The sequence below is a fragment of the Cornus florida genome, unplaced genomic scaffold, assembly GCF_030987335.1.
Source record: "Cornus florida cultivar Cherokee Brave unplaced genomic scaffold, ASM3098733v1 CherokeeBrave_3.0.0_Hap2_Chr08, whole genome shotgun sequence".
In the NCBI taxonomy this organism is placed as follows: Eukaryota; Viridiplantae; Streptophyta; class Magnoliopsida; order Cornales; family Cornaceae; genus Cornus; species Cornus florida.
The window spans coordinates 9,626,267-9,651,023 of NW_026775578.1; the positions used below are offsets into that span (position 1 = coordinate 9,626,267).

At 35.6% G+C, this 24,757-nt stretch overlaps 4 protein-coding genes and 1 non-coding gene across 6 annotated transcripts; 1 reads left to right on the plus strand and 4 right to left on the minus strand.

Moving 5' to 3' along the window:
- Window positions 1-272: 272 nt before the first annotated feature.
- On the minus strand, window positions 273-1,382 carry LOC132269693 (GDSL esterase/lipase At5g03980). Its single transcript, XM_059770950.1, has 2 exons — window positions 1,192-1,382; window positions 273-1,071 (listed from the first exon to the last, which is right to left on the minus strand). Exons 1-2 carry the CDS (start codon window positions 1,380-1,382, stop codon window positions 273-275), a joined length of 990 nt encoding a protein of 329 aa, XP_059626933.1.
- A 12,119-nt stretch (window positions 1,383-13,501) lies between these two features.
- On the minus strand, window positions 13,502-14,354 carry LOC132269295 (uncharacterized). The gene is made up of 2 exons (XM_059770443.1): window positions 14,210-14,354; window positions 13,502-14,107 (listed from the first exon to the last, which is right to left on the minus strand). Exons 1-2 carry the CDS (start codon window positions 14,247-14,249, stop codon window positions 13,653-13,655), a joined length of 495 nt encoding a protein of 164 aa, XP_059626426.1. The 5' UTR covers window positions 14,250-14,354; the 3' UTR covers window positions 13,502-13,652.
- Window positions 14,355-14,431: 77 nt separating this feature from the next.
- Window positions 14,432-14,502, minus strand: TRNAG-GCC (transfer RNA glycine (anticodon GCC)). Its single transcript has one exon. It is a non-coding gene; the product is annotated as a tRNA-Gly (tRNA).
- A 77-nt stretch (window positions 14,503-14,579) lies between these two features.
- On the plus strand, window positions 14,580-18,517 carry LOC132269294 (probable protein phosphatase 2C 26). 2 transcript variants are annotated; one of them, XM_059770441.1, is made up of 11 exons: window positions 14,580-14,821; window positions 15,038-15,089; window positions 15,285-15,388; window positions 15,995-16,076; window positions 16,293-16,363; window positions 16,478-16,557; window positions 16,681-16,778; window positions 17,643-17,766; window positions 17,859-17,941; window positions 18,030-18,078; window positions 18,160-18,517. In XM_059770441.1, exons 1-11 carry the CDS (start codon window positions 14,673-14,675, stop codon window positions 18,231-18,233), a joined length of 966 nt encoding a protein of 321 aa, XP_059626424.1. In that variant the 5' UTR covers window positions 14,580-14,672; the 3' UTR covers window positions 18,234-18,517. The 2 variants fall into 2 exon arrangements, with proteins under 2 accessions (XP_059626424.1, XP_059626425.1); XM_059770442.1 differs by having other exon boundaries at window positions 15,285-15,364.
- Window positions 18,518-19,263: 746 nt separating this feature from the next.
- Window positions 19,264-23,547, minus strand: LOC132269293 (uncharacterized). The gene is made up of 2 exons (XM_059770440.1): window positions 22,387-23,547; window positions 19,264-19,871 (listed from the first exon to the last, which is right to left on the minus strand). Exons 1-2 carry the CDS (start codon window positions 23,161-23,163, stop codon window positions 19,671-19,673), a joined length of 978 nt encoding a protein of 325 aa, XP_059626423.1. The 5' UTR covers window positions 23,164-23,547; the 3' UTR covers window positions 19,264-19,670.
- Window positions 23,548-24,757: the final 1,210 nt, after the last annotated feature.

A 24,757-nucleotide genomic window follows, 5' to 3' on the forward strand; every position in this document is an offset into this window, starting at 1 on the left:
CGGAGTGCACCCGACCGGCACCACGCCGGTCATCACTTCTCTTGTCTTGCAGGAATTGTCACAGACTCCGGAGCGTGTAGATTTTTGGCATCAACAACAGAAAAACTACAAATCCTTAACATTAACTAGCAATATTCAAAACAACCCACTAATTCCATGTTACATATGAATTTTAGTCTCATTACCTAGCAGCAATGAAATTACGTATTTACTAAATCTAATTTGAGACATTAAATTTCTCTCACAATAGATACAATATGCTAATATCATATCTACCATACGCACTGGATTCTAGATAGAATATCACTAATGAGAATCTGAGACATGTGCCTATAAGCCTCCTGTGTTAGATGCACACCATCCCAATGTATATGTTCAGCAGGATTAGGGCAAACCGGCACGCCGGGAGTACCACACATCCTACTCCCATCATAGTTATACAATCCTCCAACTCCACAGCAAGCTCTCAACAATGATCTCCGATCAAATCCCAGATACGGCGCGCGGCGAAGAACGGACTGGAAGGCCGAGTAATAGTCAGCATAGAGTATGACAACATTAGGAAATTCAGTCCTAAGCAAGGCCAGAGCATGCTGAAGATAGTTATTGTGAAACAAGGCAAACTCATTTAGGCCACTCAAGCAACCCATGTCATCATAAGCTCTAGGGTCACTACTCGGAAAAGATGACAAGTATATGGGAATGCAACCGACCGGGAAGTTTCCCGGGACCACAACCCGTACGGCACCGAGGCGTATCACTTCTCTGACCGAGTTGACGATGGTGCCCACCACGTGTGGCACGTAGGTTCGAATCTCGTGAATGGGTTTGTTTTGGAAGAATGCATAGTTATAGTCATTGCCACCTATCTCACCCATTAGGATTAGTGACCTCCTAAGCCTTGCTGCGCATTCTTGTGGTGTGTGACACAGAGAATTGAGATGGGTTCTGAACCAGTTTAGCTGAAGACTCAGTGGACTATCCGAAGTTGGAGTGTGGATGTTTCTGGTGGCGAAGAAAGCACCGTCGAGGGCTGTGCTTCCTGCTACTGCAAAGTTGACACCGTGACTGAATGATGCGTTTAGGGTTTTTTCAAGATAAGGATTGAGCAGTGGTAGGTGGAGTGCGGTGGCGATGTAGTCTATCATGAGGAGGCCGTCGGAGCAGCGGCCGGTGGGTCCGTGGTAGGCTTGGCCGTAAGGAGGACGGGCAGCATAGGATCTTGCGGCCACGGGGCCTTTGCGGATGAGGTTGCCGGTGTCGGAGATTGAATCGCCGAACTGGTATATGGATTGGAAGGGACATATGGTGTGTTGGGCAGCACAAGTGAACAGGAAGAGAGAGAGAGTTATGAGGAAGAGGACGTATCTTGAAGAAGCCATGGTTGGGAGGTGAACAGTGATGTTTGATGTTGAAGGTAGGCGGAGTTGTTTATATATAGGTGTTTGTAAGGTTGACTCTTGGGCGGAGTTTAGATATATAAGTGTTAATTTGTAAAGTTGACTCTTATCAGAAAAAGGAATTTAGGAAACCTAGTGTAACTTTGACATTATTAGATGGTATTATACGGGCAAGTGGATAACTGTTACAAGTGGACCTGTTAATACATCGGATTCTGATTCGAATTTGATCCGATTATTCGGATATATATGGATTGAACAAAAAATTCGATAATCCGATTACGATTCGAATCCAAATCCCATACCTTAACAAATTGAATATGAATTTATGTTAATCCGATCCGATAATGATCTGATCTGATTAAAATAATATATAATTATATTATATATATATATATATATATATATCATATATATACACCATCATATTTGTACCACTGTAATCACAACCTTATTGTACAACAAGGCCGGTGTTCTAATAAATCTCCATGCACAACCTATGTGTTAATAACTCCAGTATACTTTAGAAAACGCAGGTGATCGAAGGGGGAGACTTTGATCGACAGCAAGAAGGGGAATTGACAGCAAGAAGGGGAAAGGGAACACAACGATCGACTGGCGAAACCTTTCGGAGTATTCTTACTACTTATTCTTTCTTATTTTTCTTCTATTTTCCTATTATTTTATCTATTACAAACCCTACGAAACATCCGGTATGTTACAATAAGTACTTGGTACGGTAGTCGATTTCCACCTATTAATTTTAAGATTTAGTGGGTCAAAACGTTATGTTGTTCAGATTTGGTTAGTGTAGATTAAAATTGTACTAAAGATATAAATAAAAGGGCGAATTGCAAAAAAAACCCCTCAACTTTCAGCCATTTGCAAAAAATCCCCCTTATGAATATTTTTAGCAAAAAATCTCCCTCAACTATCTCGAGGGGGTGACTTTAACTTACGTCCGTTTAGTAAACACACACTATTACCAAATTACCCATGCTTTTTTATTTTTTTTTGGTGATTGCCGAAAACGAATTTTATTTTCATTTGTTTACGTTTGGACTCAATCTTTACAAAAGATTTATACCAAGCGAATCAACCAAAATTGGCATTGAATATGTTTTTACACCAAGTGAATCATCCACAACTCTCAGTATCATTCGTCTTTCTCATGCAATTTACTTGCTCGCATTAATAGCTATACAAAGATCAGACACGTTTGGACTGAAATTCGAAGATTTACAGTTTGGGGTTTTAAACCCTAAATTTTTTTTTTTTTTATGGTGGTGGTTGTCCATTTTGAGAAGAACACAACAAAATCATTACATACTTTTAGTGGGATTACTATAATTATTTAACTTTTATGCAAGCTCGTATAAAATACCCTTCTATACATAAACATATAATATTACTAATTTAAGATGATATTAGGGAAAAAATATCATATGGATATGATAGGATAAAAAATACAATAAACTTTCACTTATAATATGTTTTCATATTGATAGGATAAAAGTAAATAAAACAAATTTGATTTAATTTTCATACACGTATATAGTATTATAGTATATATGATTCAATTATAATATTGAAACACTCTTTACATTAAACAGCGCACCTGCATAAAAATATATGATTCAATTATAATATTGAAACGCTTTTGTATGAATAAAACAGTATGAAGAATTTGCTGACGTGGTGAGAGAGTAAATAATAATAAAAAGCCCTTTACTATTAAGGGACAATTTCGTCCAAAAAAATGGCTCAACAAATTATTTAAACAGACACCAATTAAAGTCTCCTCCTCAAGATAGTTGAAGGGGATTTTTTGTTAAAAATATTCACAAGGGGTGTTTTTTGCAAACGGGTGAAAGTAAAGAGGGGTTTTTTGCCATTCGCCCTAAATAAAAACACAAAATTACTGATAAAGTTTTTTATTAGAGCATCTCCAATACCCTTTAAAGGGCTTCTTAAAGTCAAAATATAGTAGGTGGATGAAAATAATACACTCTAATGGGCTCTCAAAAGACCTCTCATATTTTGAGATTGTCAACAGTATTGCCATATATAGTAACTCTAAAAAAATTTTAAGAAGTTTCTTTTTTCTCATACGGTGCCGTTTCTCAAAATATAGCAGGTGGATGAAAATAATAGACTCCAAATAGCATTTTGGCTCCAAACAGCATTTTGGAAGAAATGCACCATTCGAACAGAATTGCAAAAATATAGTATTTTAACACTGTAGTTCCTCTCAAAATATAGCTTTGTCATGGAAAAATAGCATTTTGCATTGGAGATACTCTTAACTAGGTCTAAATCTGTTAAAATTTCAAATTTACCTTTATAAATTGGAATAATAAATGGGAGGCGATATCTATCCATACTCCCCTTTCCTATGGTTACACTCCCATTTTAAAAATAAATGACACTTCTAACTCTTACTTTACACACAAATAATTATTTTTTTCCAAATTACACAATTATATTGCCAATGCATATGTGCAACTAAACTAAGTCAACTTGATCAAGTGACTCAGAATGGGGACATCGATGAGACCGTTGGCGGATTCAGGGGTGGGCTTGGGTGGGCTTATAAAAATAAATAAATAAATTTACTATACCTAATTTTAGCTCAACCCCCAAAAAAATAAAATTTGTTATTATTATTATTAATCCACCCAAAGAAATATTAGTTCACTCCTGGATTTGCCCTTAAATGAGACCCGTTCACAAACAATAATTTTCAATTTATTATAATTTGTTGGAAACACGTCACCTTCATTTCTATTATACCACTTCGTATTTACTAATGAGACCTGCCGCAACATCTTGATTTCACGTACTCATTTTCAATCAACAATCGAAGTCCAACCAATACTGTTGTAACAAATATCTACTTATAATGAGGCAAACCCATCTAAACTCCGTCGCACCCACCACGCCACATGGCAGCTTTTCCGTCTAATTCAAAAGGTAGAACTGTTGGTAGTACTACTAGTACGCCATAGCGTACGTGTATATTTCAATTTTCAAGACAAAAGACCACTAACATTCTAAACTACTCAATTAGGATGGTCAGCAATAGATCAAATTAGATTTTAAACTAAAAATAGAAATTAAATCAATTGGGAGTCTTTGGAGTGGAGTGGATGTTGCTGCCATGATGACACAACAATCTTCAAATTGATAATAAAATAAAGAGTAATGATAGTTACACTCAAGTCATGCATCGATTTGTTAGGTAGAATGATATGGCAGTTCAGCTGGCAGAGAACGTCATTTAAAGTAATTTTTTACTAATCTAATTATTCACTTTTATTGTTTACCATCCCATTCCTAATTTCAAAAACCTCTTTGTCGTCCCCAATTTCTCAAACGAAGATTGCGTTTTTTTTTTCTTAATCCACGCGATCGGCAACAACTCCAAATGTTTTGACGATCTATAACAAGTTTTTGACGATTTGGGAGTATCACTGTAACACCCGTGATTTTTTATATATTTTATGGTTAAGTGGTTTAACCGATTTATTTGGTACTTTAGGTTAATGGAGAGTTAAATATATAGGTACACGGATTTACCATAGGTACGTGGAGTTACCATATGGTGGTGATAAGATGAGTAGTTTCGGATTTAAGTTTTAAATGTCGATTAGGATATGCGATATGTGTTGCATCACGTTACGGGATTGTCTACTACTAAAGGAGGTATCTATTCCTCTAACAGAAAGATTTTATTTAGATTTAAAACCAGATTTAGTTGGGAATGGAAAAGTGTTTTTCCATAATTACAAATGATAATTGTAGAGACGAATTTATAAGGTTTTATGATCAGACAGAATTACGAGGAAGAGTGATTATGTTAGATCAGGGAATTATCATCACGTGAATAAGGCAAGTTTAATCTTACCTTCTTCTATATATATGATTGAGTATAGTGCATTGTATTATTAAGAGTAATTAAATATTGGGTGATTACATATTTTTATAATTATTATCTGAATGTTTAGAATCATTTTATTACGTAAATGAATAAGTTTGATTTGTTTTTGGTGTTGATACATATTATCAATATGTGGGTGTATTGGTTTTGTTGTTAAATCAATTTGAGATTTTTAGATACCGGAAATTGAGGCTCGAACTAGATTTTAAAGAGAATTGGAATCGCAGTTGAAATGATCCATTTAGTATTGTCTATAAGTAAACATGTGTATTGATTCAGTTTTGTGGTTGCACGAGTTCATCTCATTCTATAAATAACTACCATTTGGGTTTGTATCTATACAAGGGTTGGAATATATTTTTTGCCTATTTTGGGAATCATGTGTCAGAGTTGATGGGTTCCCCACATAATTTGTTGAAAAGTTTGAATTCGTTCCTTACCTATGTATTTATATTTGGATTCGTTCCATAATATGTATTTGGATTTGTTCCTTACTATGTAGTGGCATGTGATTCTTAATTATGAGGTTTAATATGTATTCACCTAAGTTGGAAATGTGATCATTTATCTGAGAAGATTTTGTGGAAGTTACATTTAGCATATTATAATTACCTAGGGTACAGTAGCTGTCTAGTTAGAGGCTGCACTTTTTTTGGTTAGTTCTGTTTTATTAAGTATTATGTGATGTATAGTGGTATTTGGAAGTATGGTAAGGTTATTGCTTGCTGAGCAGGGATCTTGCTGAGCTTGTGAGCTCACCCTATTTTAACATTTTAGGTCCTTGGTGGTTGTAGAGTTGGCGTTGAGGACCAGAGCAATTCAGAGTTTCTATTTTTCTTAGTGGTAGAGAGATTTTTATTTTGAGAATTTTATGTAACTTCATGTTGATTTAGTAATGTATTTTGGAATGATTTTTAGTTCACAACCATTTTGAGTATTGTTATCAAATGTATTTGTATTCGAATTTTTAGTTCAATCTCCTTGTATATGTATACGTTGTTGCAAATTTTTTTTTTTTTTTTTTAAGAGTTCAACACCAATGTCAATCTATTGAATATAGATTGATTCAGATGACTAGTGATGATCAAACAATTCCATCTATATATATATATATATATTTATATATCTGATTTACCAGAGGTACTCAATAGTTTCAAATCGTCAAAAAGCTGCAAATCGTCAAAAGCTTGTTGTAGATCGTTAGAACAGTTGGAGTTGTTGCAAATCATGTCGAATCGGAGGAAAAAAAAAAAAAAAGAAGGCCGAGAAATTAAGGATGACGAGAGAAACTTTGTCTGAGAAATTGGAGACGGCGATTGGTTTCTGAAATTAGGGATGGGATGGTAAACAGTAAGACTGAATAATTAGATTAGTAAAAAATCGTCTGCCATATCATTCTGATTAGTAAAACTGAATAATGGGATTGCTATATCATTCTGCCCAGCAATTCGGTGCATGGTTTCGGTGTAAGTATCATTATCCTAAAATAAAAATTCAATATCGAATTGGATCAAATCGATTTTACAATTGAAATATTATTTTTTTAAAAATTTATTTTTTAGAAAAAATGAGTGGTGGATCCATTTTATATCTACACCTATTGTAATAAATTAGAAGTGTTTTGGTTGTTGTATAAGTTGTTTGTTTCTATTTATCAAAATAGTAAGTGTAGTGACTTTTAATCTATAAGTCTCTCAATACTCAAATTGGGGTTGTCGTGTTTGTAAACCAAAATTTTACCGTTGTTCATTTGTTTATTTGTAAAGTGACATGCAACTTAATTAATTATTCATACAATGGAAAAAATATATATATATACATGGATGGTGCATGCAGACTGTAATTGTATGATAACAATTAGAAACAGATTTTTGAAGGTGTTGTATTATAAGTGTATCAGTAATTAAGATGGTGGAGAAGGAAATGGCGGAGAAGAAGATGGTAGAGTTTGGTTTTTGCCGATGAGCTAATTTAAAAGAATTAAAGAATAAAGAAATAGTATATATAATATACATATTTGTGTATATATTAAATGACCGATCCATTTACTGCGAATTCCTTGTTCATAAGTTTGCCAACAAATCAAACGGTTGGACTAAAAAATCAATTCGGATAAATCAAATTGAATCCGATTGATGACGAATTAAATGAATACCTTTAATATCAGCCACCAGATTTATTTAGATTTAATTCAAAAGGCTAATCACATTGCTACATAATACGATTCAATGCACAACCTAATTACCAAATGAAAGCTATCAAAAAAAATTAGTTTTAAATTTAGTGCTTTCTCTTTGATCATTTTCTTCTTCTTCATTCCAAACTCTAAATTTGGTATTTAATTTTTACTAAATTAATTGATTAATTTGTGCAAAAGTGCGTAGTTAAACAACTCTGATGATTGAAGGTGCATATGGATTATATCCGATCCGAATACTCGTACCAATCTATTTGTGTGAATGTAACAGTTGTGTTACTCTACGAGAATGCTTACAATTTAGTTTGGTGAGGGGCAGATGAACTCCTACCTTTATTTATAGGGTAGAGGCCTTAGAATGAAAAGATAGAAGGATATGTACAAGTACAAACCATTCATCGGTCAAAATTATTCTAAAATTGAATTCTATAATGCTCCAAAGAATATGCAAAATATCCTCTATACAATGTTAGATTACTCTGTAGACTTTTAGGCTTGTACAAATACAACTCCAAATAACTCTTTTATACTATAGAGAAATTTAGAATGTTGCAATTTTGCAAATTACTCGTGTTATTATTCTGCTATGTGCCTCCGAAGCAAAACCTTTCACAAATGTTTTCAAATTATACTTTGTTCTCGAATTATAAGTCGACATGTGCTTCTTTTTCAAACAATATATTTCATATCATTGCAAAAGTGTCCTTTGAGTTTAAATTTCAAACTTTAATATTCAAAACTTGAAAGGGCAACTTAGTAATTTTTCAGACAAACAATACATGGTCCCACATGTCTCCTTAAAAATTATCACTTCCCATAAGTGACACTTATATTGGAACGAATGGAGTAATAATCAAGGGTGGTATGGTTGCATGGAGACAAATACGGAAAAGAGAAGCTCATGGTATACAATCATTAACTGAGGTTGGGCTATGTATCCACCGTGAAACACAATTCATGTAGTCGGTCTCAAATAGTTGAATATTTTTGTTTTTTTTGGTGACTTTTATTTTATTCAGCCAATTATTGTGTCCATAATCATACTAATCACGTGGTTAAAGTGTTGCAAGTTCTAATCTCAATAAATTCCATTTCATGAGAGTCAATTTGGTCGATCTTGTGTCTCTCAATATTACAAAGTTGATGAAGAGAAGATGGTGCATGCTTTTATTCAACATTGGGCATTTCCCTAGTTTTAAATCATTTATGTGACAAAAGGAACAGGAATTATTATTATTATTATTTTTTTTTTGCTTGATAGGTGTATATTGATCCAAACAGCCATATGTCATATCCGTAGGAATAAAAATACTCCCTCCGTTAATATTCCTTTTCTCAAAATGTAATATTTATTTTGGATAATAAAAAATATAAATGTGAGCTAAGAAGTATTTCATAACTACTCTTTTAGAAGTAATCATCTCTATATGGAGTATGTGTTTCCTTGTATATTTAATTATTTTGTTGAGCAATTCAGTAAGTGGAGCCACATGACCACCCATTTTAGGGCTTTTGCCCTAATCTTTGTTTACCGGATGACTGTAGGGCTTAGACATAATTAGTCTACTATTATACGTACTAGACTTGTTTTATGTCTTCGTTATACTGCTGGTTCTTGGCCTGTTGTTTCTGTGGTTTTTTTGGGATTGGGCTAATTCATACTCGACTTGTTTTGTCTTCGTTATACTGATGGGCTTGGCTTGTTGTTTCTGTGGTTCTTTTCGAATTGGGCTTGTCAAAGATTCGAGGGCTATGCCTATATACAGTTGCATTTCTCTGTTATTTATAAAATCTTACTTAGTATTGGATTATAAAAAGATTAATTTATTTTTATTCGAAAATTGATATTATTGATGACTTTAATACCGACTTAAAACTGACAAGACATAAAAATATGATGTGGTTAATACCGACTTAAAACCGAATGACATAAAAATATGATGTGTTTATTCAAAATTTTAGCTTAAATAATTTGATTTGTACAAAATCTAGATTTAAAACTGCAATGTTTTATAATTTTTTTATACTTTTGCAATTTTTTTTTTTTTAATTTTTCTTTTTGTCGTTGTTTTTGAGAATTAGATAAATCATTAACTTTAATTATTATAGCAATTAACAAATATCTATCGAAGTAACTTTGATCATTATAATAGAGGCAAATTTCTCAAAACCCCCAAAACTATTAAAAAGTGATCATAAAACCCCAACCAGTTTAAAAAACCCCCAACAATATAGCAACATAATCATTTTACCCCAACTCTGGCAATTGGCCCCGTTAACCCAGCGCGTGGTTAACAAATGCTTTGACAAATTGACTTTTCTAACGAAAATATCCCTGCTGTCACATGTGCCAAACAAGTAATGTGTATTTAAATGTGTTATACCGAAAATACCCCCAAGCTTGTAATAGTAAAAACACACCCACAGTGTCATCGTTCTAGTTCATCTTTTCTCCTCCATTAGTCTAGGATGAGGTAGCTGGTTATGGATTCAGTCATGGGTTTAGGATGTCCACGAAACCCATTTCAGTCCGGTGCATTTCTTTTCCGTGAAACCCACTTCAGTCCGACAACGTGCATGTCCACGCTACCTCAGCCCACCATTGCAAAAGGCTAACAGCGAGCTCCTAAAACTGAAACGACGGTGAAGGTGACAGTGACACATTAGAGTTCCAAGACTTGCACGATTTTACATTGACCAAAGCTGAGTTCGTGAGATTGAAGCCTTCTTCATGGCCGTGGAGTGCTGCACCACCATGGCGACTATATTGTAGCAATGGAGTGTCGCACCGCCGTCGCCATTACGCATGCTCACCGGTGAAGTTGGTTGCAGTCACCGGAACTATTCGGTGAAATTTTGAAGTTTGCTGCTGAAAAGTTCGCGGGTATCTCGAAGCTCGATGAAACTGTTCCGAGGTTTGCTCTCGCTGGCTTTAACGGAGGTTTTCAGGTGACCGACGAGAGATAGGAAACTTGTCAAATTTGCTGGAGCTTCAGTTGACCAACAATTAACTCAAAGAAAAGTTCTCATCCAGGTAAGCTCTCTCTCTCTCTCTCATGTTGGTAAGAAACTAAGAATTGAAAATTATGATTTTCATGTTGTAGGGACTGTATGAATTGGGTATATTTAGTACTTTTCTCCCTGGTAGTGAAGTTCCAGGCTGGTTTAGCATGAAGAGCATGGGATCTTCAATACGTTTTAATGTATTTTCATTTCCTAATTTGAAGATCCAAGGCTTGAATGTATACGTTGTCTATGCAAAACCTGGTCATCCGATCGGAGATTATTGAAAGGAGTTATGCACGATTAGAGTAATAGAACAAAGGATGTGAAGTGGACATACTGCCCAAATGGGCGCTCCAAAGGACTGCAACGACATGGTATGGTTAAGCCACCGGAATTTTGCGAATCAATTAATGGAAGCTGGCGATGAAATCAATATTTCAGTGGGTTTTTGGTATGGTGTTAATCTTAAGGTAAAGGAGTTTAGGATCCATGTTGTGTTTGAGGAAGAAGAGAAGGGTACCCCATACCACACCTATCCTCCTTGTCAAGATTTGTCAATTTATGAGGTGAAGAGGCCAGGTGCGAACTACGTCCTCTGCCATCATAAATTTGGCATCGTTTGAATTTAATACTGTACCCACTATAAGGTACACTGTAGAGGATAATTTTGTAATTTTAAAAATATGATTTTTTGGTTTTTTAAATAAAAAGGAATATAATAAGGGTAATTTAGTCATTTCACGTACCCTTAACGACGAATTGCCAGAGTTGGAGTAAAATGATAACGTTGCTATATTGTTAGGAGTTTTTAAAACTGATTGGGGTTTTATGATCACTTTTTAATAGTTTTGAGGGTTTTGAAAAATTTGCCCTTATAATAATTAACAAATATATATCAAAATAATAGATGGTTATTAGCTCCTAGCAGCTCATCTCTGGGTTTCAGCTCATCCTGGGTTGCCATGCCTCTTTTTTAACTAATATTTTATTGATTGTGTATTGTTGTATGGTATAAATAATGCAATTTGAAATATTTTGAAATATAAAATAAATATACATATATTTAGATAAATCTAATAAAAAAAAAATTATAACTTTTCAAATGGTCAATTGTCTTATATTTTAAAATGAATTTAGGGAAAAGTACAAAGACACCCCCTGAGGTTTGGGGAAAGGACAAGCAGAGGAAAGTTGGCCTATTTTTGGACAATGACACCCCTTCAAGTTTTAAAAATGGACAAAGAGACCCTAAAGATGGTGAATTGACCTTATTACCCTTTCAAATAAAATTAACACTTTAATTGACTTAAATACCCTTTTATTAAACCCAAACCCGAAACCCAACCCGAACCCGCCTGTGTGTGTATTATTCAGTTCACCAGAGGAGAGAGAAGGGAGATCAAATGAATGGTGGTTTGTGACTGCGATGGTGGGTGTAGAGAGGGGGAAGAGAGGGGCGGCCATAGTTGAAGAGATGAGGTGAAGAGGAGAGAGGAAAAAGATAGGAGAGAGATTGTGGTGAGGGCTGCGACAGTGGGGGTGGCGGCGATGACTGCGATGGTGGTGGCGAAACCCAAAAGCATCGGCGAAACCCTGAAATTATCGGCGAGGACCAAGCTCCGATGACAATGCGGCCATGGACTGAACAATGTGGCGAGGTTTAAAAACCGAGTAACAAGAGACCGATGAGCAGAAACAATTCGGCGAGGACCAAGCTCCGATGACGACAAGGTTAAACATAGTCCGGCGATCGTCACCTGCAAGACCGAGGAGGCTGAAGTGGCCATCGCCTCTGCTGTCTGATTAGAGCCCTTTCCGTGCGCAGATGAGAACTGGGGATGGTGATGTGTGCAGATGGGTGATATATATGTGCGCGCGTGTGTATAGAGAGAGAGGGGAAGAGGGTGGTGGTGGCGGCGGCAGCACCGATCTAATCCTCAAATCTTCGCTGTATGGCAGGCTCAAAATCAACTCTCTGCCGTTGTCAAGAATCAAAGACGCTAGCGTGGGGAACGTCTCTGTCAATCCCGGTCAAACCCGACTTGTCCGAGGCTGAGTTGGTCACCCGAACCGAGGCTGAGCTCCGGCGAGTTCGAGGAGGTGGTGGTGGCAGAGCTCCTATTCGGCGTCTTCTTTAGGGGGTGGTGATTATGGAGGTTGGGGGTTGGTGATTATGGAGATTGGGGGCGGTGGTGAAGGATTGTTGGTGTGTGTGTGTGTATATATATATATATATATATATACTTATATATAGAGAGAGATGAAAAAGGGTAATTTGGTCATTTATGTTTTTAATATTTTATAATTAAAATTAATAAAATAGTTAAGGGTAAAGTGGACTTTTCACATGATTTAAGGCTCTGTTTGGAGGGCAAATTTCACAAGGGGGTGTGTTTGTCCAAAAACAGGCCAACTTTCTTCTGCTTGTCCTTTGTCCAAACTTCAGGGGGTGTCTATGTACTTTACCCATGAATTTATTTGATAGGACTCGTTTTATTTTCCTATCGTAAGGTTGGATACATATGTATGAGAAAAGAAAAAAAGATAATATTAGTTAAGAAAAAATAATAATAATAATAATAATAATAAAATTTATTCATGTTTGAATAAATAAAATAATAATAATAATTATTATTATTATCATTATTATTTGAATAAGCAAATAATAAGATAAAAGGAGAAATATATATATATATATATATATATTTAAATTATTTTTTCTATCCTTTTATAATTATAATTATAAGTAGTTAAGTCTCTCTTTGTAGAGACTAATTTTAATATTATCAAAAAATCAATAAATCACATTATGCTTTCTCTCTCATCTTCTGTGAGATGGCCAATGAAGAATAGAGAGGGATAGCCTACACACACTTAACCCTATCCTTACTTTTCTTTTCTTTCTCCAAATCATTCCATCCAAACACAGAGATTGGCTTAATTATCTTGAATCCAAAATGAAGTCATGATTTAAAAACTCTATTCAACTAAAAAGAGTTTACAATCACAATAAGATATTCAAATCAACCCAAAAATTAAAGAAAAGTTCAATGATGGAATATCAATAGCTACCCAGTCTCACTCCAAATTTGATTTTGATTTGGTTTGCTCAATCTTGCACAGTGGTTGGTGGTCGTCTCAATCTTCTCAGCCGATTGATCCACTGATTCTCCGGAACTTGATCCGCCCAATCCGGAGCCAATCCGCCGAAAGAAATCCCACGCATCGCCTCCATGACTCTGGTCGCATTCTCAGCCGTCAAGGGCGCATTTCGGCGGTTCTCATCCTCTCTGATTGCTCTCAGCATCGCCGAATCAGACGCCTCTCCAATCCTCTCCTCCTCTTCTTCTTCTGATTCTTCGTCCTCGCTCAGATCAAGAATAGACATCCTGTTCTCTACACATCGAGCATAACCGTTCGGCAGAGGATGCAAATCAGAATCTTCATCTGAGTTCTGATCAGAGTTTGATTGATCAGAAAGATCGCCTTCGCCGATGGAGATTGGCTGATAGTACTCCGGCGAGTCCTCGTGGTTCGAGTCCGAATCACTCCCACCGGCGTTTTCTGCAATACATCACATTCATCGATATATACATATAAACACACACATACACAGAAACTAGATTGAAACAAAATAAAAAAGAGTAACTTCAATCCAATATTTACCTTCAATGAGATCAGTCGCAGAGTTCGACACAGCGTTCATCGTTTGAGATCCAGACAAATCTGAATCCAAGAAGAAAAGATATTCTATTTCTTGGCCTTCGTTAGGGATATGCCACTGCAATTGGGGGAAATTACACAAAATTACACAAAACCTAATGTAGTAGGAGTAGTCAATTTAGAGAGAGACTGTGTGTGAGGGGTAAAGAGCAAAAATAAAAAATTTGCACCAGCCGGGAATCGAACCCGGGTCTGTACCGTGGCAGGGTACTATTCTACCACTAGACCACTGGTGCTTGATGTTTGCAAGTACCGAATTTTTGTATATACCTTTGTGTATATACTAGATATACAATATATATATCACGATTTCGACGTGGCTCGATTCTTCAACAGAACACCAAAGAGCTAACATCCAATGAAACTGTTGTTGTGTATGTAGAGAGAGAGAGAGTGGAAGCGGGAAATGGCGATTCCCATTTTCAAGCCTTCCATTTCTCACTCATACCGACTCTCGGATTCCTTTTTCTCTCCCAATTTTCCAAACAAAGGGTCAATTACAATGACAAGGACATTTATTTGTTCTGTTCAAACATCGGAATTCAATTCACTTAGGTAAGTCTAAATTCTCAGGTTTTGTTGGCTTTTTTGTTTTGCAGTTGTTGTAGAAATTCATTTCATATACAAACCCCAAATTGACATAAAGGGTATGTTAGAAAAAGATAATCTTGGTGACCAATTAGTTAAACTTCTGTAGTTCTTCTACCACACTAATTAGTTGTAAAGGCATTTGGATTGATGTGTATTTGGTTTCTTTTGCTTTGGTCCCAGACCAGAGGTGTCCTTTTGTGTTGGAACTCACCTCATTCCACACCCCAAAAAGGTATTTTATTCTTGCAAATCACTGGTTCAACTATGATTTATGTCCAATTATGTCTACCTTCTTATTTCTAATTTAAGTGGAGTGTTTATACTTTTTTTTTTGGGTGATTAAATTTAGTGCTTCTACTGGTTTGCCAAATGTCAATTTTTACTTTCAAATTCACCACATTCTGTAACTCTTGGTTTTTTTTAAAAGGTTGACAAGGGTGGGGAAGATGCTTTCTGTGTGAGCAGCTACAATGGAGGAGTCATTGCTGTTGCTGATGGTGTTTCTGGGTACACAGATTTAATTTTAAAGAAGTATCTTCACAATTTTTTGTTATAAATAAGTTCAAAAATTTTAGTCTCTTTCAATATTGGAAATGGAATACAATATATATATATATATATATATATATATATATATATATATATATATATATATATAATCAGGTTATAGAGATATTTATTTGCAATTGTTAACCTATATTCAAGGCAATGATTCACTTATTTTCCTTCGTGGCTATTTTCAAGAGTTTGCAGATTATTTTACTAGGCACATAGCAACAACAACAATAACCGAGCCTTTTTTTTCTAACTACTTGGGATTGGCCACATGAATCCTACGTTTCCCTTCCGCTCTATTTAAGGTCATTGCATCAGTCAATCCACATGCTATCATATTTTTCTTAACTCTACCCACTACCCACTACCCACTTTAACTTTAATTTTCATCTTCCCTTTAGTATTACCCTCAATGTGGACTATGTCACTTTTTCTAATTGGCGCACTTAAAGGTCTTTGCACATATCATTTTACTAGGCACATGAGTTACATAATTTACTACTTCATATATAATTAATTTATTATGAATTATAAATTACACTGAAGTACCAGATACTATCGGACTAAATTTATGCATCACAGGTGGGCAGAACAGAATGTGAATCCTGCATTATTCCCTCAGGAACTGATGGCTAATGCTTCATGTTTAGTTGGGGATGAAGAGGTATTAGTCTCCATGGATTTACCAATTACACTGTTCTTTTTTTTTTTTTCTTTTTTTCTTTTTTTTCATACCATGGTGGTGTGAAGTCTACAATCTTCGCCTGAGAACTCGGTTTAAACAATTTGTCCCTGTAATTTGTCTGTTTGAGAAATCATTTTACGGACGGTCTAATATATGTTAGCTGATATACTTGAGGAATGTTACATAATTTGACAGGTTAACTATGATCCTCAAATTCTTTTAAGGAAAGCACATGCCGCTACCTCTTCAAAAGGTTCAGCTACTGTGTAGGTTTATATTTTCCTGTACCAGGTCTTCTGGATAGTTGTCATCAGCAATCTCAAAGACGTCATCAATTATTTGTGACCTTATTTTCGTTGGATTTTCATTTGACCTTGTAGAATTGTTGCCATGCTGGAGAGGAATGGAATTCTGAAGATTGCCAATGTTGGAGATTGTGGGCTAAAAGTTATTCGTAAAGGTAACCAAAGACTTTCCATACATTCAGTTTTTGAGCTTTACTTGGACGGTTTCCTTCTCTGTTGTTTTTTCTTCTCCTCCTTGCAATTAAGTAGTGACATTTGCTTGATTTCTGAGAGTTCAGGTCAAATAATCTTTTCCTCGTCTCCACAAGAACATTACTTCGACTGCCCATACCAGTTGAGCTCTGAGGCAGTTGGTCAGACATACCTTGATGCCACGGTATGATGATTCGTACTCTAGCATCCTTTACATGAGAATGAAGTTCTCTATGCTAGGTGCTTTGTCTCCATCACAAATCAAATGTCATGCTTTCTGCTCTCATGTTGAGATTTTGAGTGAGACAGCAATGACTCCTCTGTAGTTGAATACTTGCTTTCAAGCTTCAGAATTGAACGATTAAATATAAAAATTTGTGAAGGAAATCAACTTCTTTCACTCTTTTACAGATGTCGCAACAGTTGTAAAACTAAGAATTATTTCATACAATGTTTGCGAAAGTATTATGTGTAGGACAAGTACCTCATATTTATCAATTGTGAATTCCCATCGTCATATCGATTTTCTTGTTCGGGTACATATAGCATTATGGCAATCAATCTAAAAATGGCTATAAGTGTCTTAGTGGATGAAAGCAACCATGTTATGCCTTGCCATTGGTGAACAATATCTCTGATCTTCTATTAAATATTAATGCAGCTTATAAAGTCTGCCTGAAAATGCCACATAGATATATGAAGCATATAACTTATGTGATGAGTATCTTATGACTATAGATAGCCAGATTTGTCCTCACTACACAAATTTTCAAGGACCATTTTATATGCCTTCAATGTTGGTAGTTTTCTAGTAGATACACACCCCAGAAAAATAATTTGTTTTTGCTGAACTACAAGTTTTTACGTCTATATAACATGTAGATTAGTTGGTGAAAATGGCATATGGTATTTGGTTAGTCAGCACTGTGGCAATTGATGTGGATTCTTTAGTTAAGGTATTATTGCCAAATGTCAGAGAATGTTTCATATGCAAAATGTATCTTTTGGTCATATTAATGATTGCAGGCTAATTTCTCTCCAAACACAGGTTAGCAGTGTGGAGTTAATGGAGGGAGATTCCGTTGTGATGGGCTCAGATGGGCTTTTCGATAATGTTTTTGACCATGAAATTGTTTCAACATTGGCCAGATACAGTGATGTTTTTGAGACGGGTAATTATTATTTTTTTTTGACTCTTATCTGCTTTGAGCATTGGTGACTCAGTTTTTATAGTTTTCTAACTGAGAATTTGTTTGAATGTTAGCAAATGCATTAGCTAATCTGGCTCACAATCACTCTATGGATTCCAACTTTGATTCCCCCTATATATTGGAGGCCAGAACCAGGGTAAGATCAATTCAGACATAAGCATACTTCCTGTACAACACCTATATGCTGGCAATGGAAATGACATGCTTGCTGTCTTGCCAAGCAGGGTTATGATGTTCCTCTGTGGAAGAAAATTCTGGGGATGAAGTTAACAGGCATGGCTTCCCTTTTTCCGTATACGATGCCCATTTTTGTCTTTTCACAGGTAGGCTAACCCAATGTCTATTGTTGGGCAGGTGGAAAGCTAGATGATATTACTGTGATTGTTGGTCGGGTGATTGGTCGTGAAACTTCTGGATCTCTTAAATGAAGTTGGACCTAAAATGGTTAAGTTGAAGGGCGAGCAACTGGTTATACTGATTTATTTTTTCTTCATGACATTTTATGTTTTAAATTAAAGGTCTCTTTTCAAACAGTGTGTAACTAACACCAGCAATGTGGATCTCCCTTCTCAATTCTGTTTTTACCTCAGTAGACAACTAATGAATGTGATCATCCAAGTGGTCCATTGTATGCATTTTTTGGGTGAAAATGCTGGCCGAAAGTTTGTGTACCTTTAATCTTCAAGCAATGAGCATACAATTGTTCTGAACATTTCATTGTTAGTGATGTAAATTGTGAAAATGAGTGCAACAGATCTTGCCCAATGATACAGCTTAATGGATTGGAGTACCTGACTCGTGTCACTTTTCCTCTTTAGGAAATTAACAGGTTCTCACTATTGAAACAAACAGGAGTGCATTTCATATAATGAGGTTTGATTTCCTGGGAAAATTTAAAATAAGAATAAGGATTAGGCAAGTGAAAACTAAGCAGTTATATGTACATGAAGAGTTGCTCCCCTTAAGATGCATCTTTTAAAATTTCCAGCCTTCTCTCTCAACCATTTGATACATAGCACTCTACCCTACACAAGCTGTGACCTAGCAACATCTAACAGCAAAATACTAGTGTCTGTTCAGCTTATGCTGGTATTGAGAGGAGAAGACCAGATAACCAAAAGAGCCGCTGTGAAAAAGAAATGTCCTACCACAAAATCAAGATTTGATGCATACCATAAGTTTAAAATCTGGCAGCAAGAAGGCAAATGTTGGATTACAGTTACATCACCCATGCTGAAAAAGCCTTCTCTACTAGGGCAGACATGCATAAAGGAATATGTTGATAGCATTCCTCAACAAAATTTAGTAATCAGATCATTAAAATTCACAACAAATTAAAGAGTAAAAAATAAACTGACAAAAATTTAGTAATCAGATCATTAAATTTCAAAACAAATTAAAGAGTAAAAAATAAACTAACTAAAATATTGAAAGCAGGCATTATTCCCAATCCTCATATCCAATAAACAGATCAAAATTTTCTTAAGTGATTACCCTACATCATCATGAAACCCCAAAATGAATGAGGAAAATTTTACATAGGTTTCATAAAACACAATCCAGAGAAAAAAAATAAAAAAAAATAAAAAATGGGTATGAATGAAGTCATGTCAAGCGTTTATCTACAAAATTAGTAAAACTGACAACAGTTTATATAATACATCAAATTAACTCTGTCTATGATAATGATTAAAGACTACGAGGGCGTGGTTTCCGTTTGAAAGATGTTTGTTTCTAATTTTCCACCGTCCCATCACATTAATAAACTTCTCTTTGTCAACCATATAGACATATCCGTGAATAGAACAGCAGAAACTTTAGGATCCTTAATCTTCATAATCTGTCAGGTCACTGTGCTATTGTTGCTACCCCTGTTTAGTGTTTAGTTCTTGGAAGAAGGATTTTGCAGCTTCATATGTAGACCAACATATTGCTGCAGCAGGAGCATGGAAGAGCATTCTAGGCACCCATCCTCTCATGAGCCCTCTGTATCCATCTTTTTTCACTATAATTCGAAAAACGTCCCTAATTGAACCACTTGTGAATCTGTCACATCCACAGACACCCTGCAAAGCCAACAAATTACGGATACATGATTTAGTGACACACAGTTAAATAGATGAAATAGATCCACTGTATATAAAAATTTCTTTAACACGAAGAATACAAACAAAATGGCACATATACATATGACTTAACAAATGAATATTATTGTTCGCATCACTGCCTATAAAATTTAATTTGAACCACATAATGGCTGAATCATGCAGATTAAGGTATTGCTGGAACGGAAAAGCACAATTGCCTTTATGTTAACCAATACAACAGCACGTTGACTGACACATATTACACTAAATCAATTCCCAAACTGCACAACGTATAAAAAGCTCCTCAATAGATGAATCACGCAACACTTGTGAAAACAATTAATAAATGATGATAGAATTAGTGAATTTTTTTGTTGTTTCCTTGAGCACATTAAGATAATTGTATTTTATGAGGTCTCAAACAAAAACCCACAAGCATCTTCAAATATTGGATAAGTAATTCCAAAAATAATTCTGACATCCATCCATAACAATGCTTAAAATTGTCATCAACTCCATGCTCTCTCTAAGGACAAGTTTCTAGCACTAAATGAATTTACTGGGGAAAAATAATAATAATAAAAAAAAAAATTCTAGCACTAAACGTACATAGGTCAATTATCTTCTCACCGACAAATCAGGATAATGTACTAGAACGTCAATCATGACTCATGCCTCATAACTAGCTAATAATTGCTTACATATGTTAAGAAGCTCCATTGACAGAACCCCAAAGGGTTGGCCTAGTTGGAAAAGACTTTCGCCCTGGTGCCTCATGTGTCAAGATTGATTCCTCCTAACTGCAAACAATTCCTTAGGGGCCATGCCGGCGGACATAACTAGCCAAACTAGGGTCGTAAAGAAGACAACACTAGTTTCAGTTGAGGAAGAAAGCCATTAATAAAATTACTACCGAGCTTCTAACATGTATTCAGATAATAAATAAATAAATAAAAAATCTAAATATAAATATCCACCAGATTAAAAAAAAAAAGAATGATTTTTTAATACCTATGCTTTTACCTATAAAATTTTGAATAATTATACAAATTTCCTCACAACTTTCATCTTTCGCTCCCTCTTTTTTTTCTTCTCTCACTCGCACCCACGCACACAAACAGAAGGCAAGAACTCCATCATCCACCGTCAATCCTTCCCTCATCCACAAGTCTCTCTGTTGATTAACTAAATAGATAAATATATGTGTATATATTTTTATTGTTCTCATCAACGAACTAACTCTTCATGAAAGGTGTGCAAGCCCCAAGATAGTAAGAAAAATCCTAATTAATTTATGGTTGAGACGAAAAAAGTTAGTTTATTTGCCTCTGATCTTACCATTGACCCAACCATTTAGGAGTCTGACTGCCATTGTAAGAATTGAAAAATATAAATTTAGCACATATACTCATTTTACCTTTATGGAAAATTGAAACCTCAACCTTTCACTTACTAGAGTAGATACCACCGAGCTACAACCCTTGGTCGTATATTTAGTGGTGTTGCAACATTTTGAAAACATAAAAACTAGTTAAAGACAATTATAAATGTATTGAACGAAAATATTATCAATTTATAATTAAGTTAAATATTATTTAAGTTAAAATTTGTCTCTCACTTTTTTTTTTGTTTTTCTCAAAAGGAAAGCGCTCCCAAAAGAACCCAAAAGAATACAAAAGGCGCCCAAGGCAACACTATACTTTCAAGCTATCCACAAAATCCAAAAGATCCCCCGTTGATTTACAAATCTGCTCATTAAACCAAACAAATAAAGCAGACAGTACATTGTATTTGAGAGACCAAATAGAAGATTCCTCTCATCAAAAGATCTCCTATTTCTCTCGCAGCACAAACCTAACCATAAACAATGGGGAGTGACCCTCGTCACCCTCCAACCATCTTTGACAAGGTTGTCCACTATATACCCTCTCCAAGCCTCTAACACGTCCACCGTGGAACCAGGATACAAAACCAAATCGCCCACACTGGCCACTAGAAATAATTATAGGTCCGTCACTGCTTCCTAATATGTTTTTCAAATCTCTCTTCCCCCTTCCTTCCTGAAGAGCCCTAGTAAAAGTTACATACCAAAGTCTAATCAATTGATTTCATTAATATCAACATTATTATCATTTGATATTTTAGCAGTTTATCTACCCTTTTAGTAAAGATTTTATGAAAAATCCAAATTCAATCATTTCATTTTTAACTAATGTCAGCCTTTTAATAAGGTATACAACAGGATATTGTCAGAATTGCAAAAAGCACCATCAGATCAGAATGCTGATGAATAAAGTTGACTCAACCTAAGACTTGTGATTTAAGAATCCAACTTGTCTACAGTTTCCATCTAGTAATCTATGTCACATGGACTAAATACATTCATAAAAGAATCAATTAGCTAAACGAATATGAATAATCTATCTTGCTGCTATATGTTAGATATGGTAAGATAGCATATAAATATATATATATATATATATGAATGACTAACCTGACACTGCAACTGAGTCTTCACGACATCAAGCGGCGTTGTCACGAATGCTGCCAATGCCCCGGCAGCAGCCCCAGCGGTCGCATGAACCACTAACCGCTCGTCACTTGCACTGTCCGGCGAAACCTCCAATAAACCCCTCTTCACCGCCTCATAAGTTGCAAAATGCACTGCCGTGAACGGCGCATTCATCAGCACCGTGGTGGGATACGATGCGTAAAAAGCCCTAAACCCCTCTTCCTTCAATACCCTCCTCACGCAATCCAACACCCCCTTGTACGGACTGTTACTCAATTGCAACCTCTGCTTCACCATATCCATCGGCGTGAACACGGCGTCGCTCGCCAACGTCGCGAACACCCCAGACGCCGCGTGGGCGGCGTGATTATTAGGATTTCCGCCGGAAAGCGCCTTCTTGCAGAACTCGTAAACGGAGAAGTAAACAGCGTGGGCCGGGCCGGCGCCGAGGCCCATCGCGCCGATGCCGCGGTAAAAACCAGCCACTCCTTCGGTTTGGAGGATGGAGCGCAGGGCGTGTCGGAGGCCCACGGACTTGATGGGGCAGGATCCGAGGGCTTGCATTCGGGTCTTGACGGTGTCGACCGGGAACATGGCCATGTGCTCGACCGAACCGGCTATCGAACCGGCGATCATGAATTGCCAGAAGTGTAGGCCGTCGTGCGACGGCGAGACGACTATGGCCGGGTTATAGTCGGGTGGTTGTGGGACCGGCAATAGGTCGGGATTTTGGAATTTTGGAGTTGCGTCGGTGGCCATGGAGAGAGAGCGAAGTTAGGGTTTGGTGATTGTGTTCCGGTTGAGTTGGAACGGGTTCTCGCCATACACCGGTTTAGATCTCTGAAGATATACGGGGTGATATATATATAATACTCGTGTATTATATATATAGAAAGAGAAAGAGAAAGAGAGAGAGGATTTCGTTGAATTGAAGCTGTTAAAGTTTTAACAGGTCAAGTTTGAAGTTTCTTGATGAAGTTCTGGGCTTCGAACAAGCTAGACGCTATAAGAAGTAGAAATTATTATTATTAGCAATTATGCCAATTACTATTTTGTTATTGCACGGAGAAAAATCAGAATCAACAAACAAACTAATAATATACCCATAAAGGGCAGAGATGGTGATTATTATAGACAGAATAACACTGTCGAACCAAGGTTGGATGAATTTGGACCCAAATATTATTCTTATAGGAAAGAATTAAAAATAATTTTAACAGATTTAAGAATAATAACAGGGCAACCGAATTTGTATATGATGTAGGGACAAGTGTATAAAATATTCCTAAATATATTGCACGTAGTATTTTTATCTCTATTTGAATACAAAAAATACCTTTAATTTTTTTATATTGTACAAAAATACTTTCAATAAAAAATATGACATAAATTAATATTGTAATATCTGTTTTGTCAATTTGTTTTTCCGAAAATACCCAAAAGGATATATATGTCATTAATCTCATAGTATAAGGGTGTTATATGCACATTACTTCTTTTTTCTTTTCTTTTTTTAATTTTACTTTTTTCTATCGAAAAAAGGAAAAAAAATTCCAATATGAGTGTGCACTAGTTTTCAGATTTTGGAGCAGATTTGTTTTCTTTAATTTGCACTCTTCTTTTATACTTTTTTACTTTTCTTTTATACTTTTTTTTTCTATTTTTTTCTTTACTTATCCATTACCCATGTCCTCCAATAGTGCCATTTTAGATCATTTTAAAAAATTATTTATTTTTATATATTTTATAAAATGATTCAATAAGGTAATCTAGTCAACTTACCAAAAACTACAAAAGGCCCAACATCGTCATCTTCTTCATGATCGTTGTTTGAATATCTTTTTGCATGGCAAGCCAGTGTGATTTACTCGGTGTGATTATCTCAAAAGACCTCTATCTTTTACCTCACTTGTCATTCTTCTCGACCACACCATCCATTGTCAATCGTACCATGCCGCTGTGAATCAATCCATGCTACAACAAATTTGGTTTTTGGCAGCAAAATAGTTTGTCGCTAAAAGTACATATTTTGTTGCGAAAGGTTATCGCGACAAAATAAATAAATAAATTGTTGCCAAGTTGTCGTTAGATGCCCGTCACAATATGTTTTTCGTGACAAATTTTGTTTTATCTCTAAAGGTAAAATATATTGCAAACAATGGCGGAGCTAGGATTGCAAAGTAGGGGGGACTAACGATAATAAGAAAATTTGAAGATAAACACAATAATTCTTATGATAAAGATATGTTATATACATTCAAAAAAAAAAAAAAAAACGATAATGTTATCATATATCAAATCAAGTTTTTCAGGGAATAGAAATTAAAAATCACCGGTAAATAGAGTTTTTTGA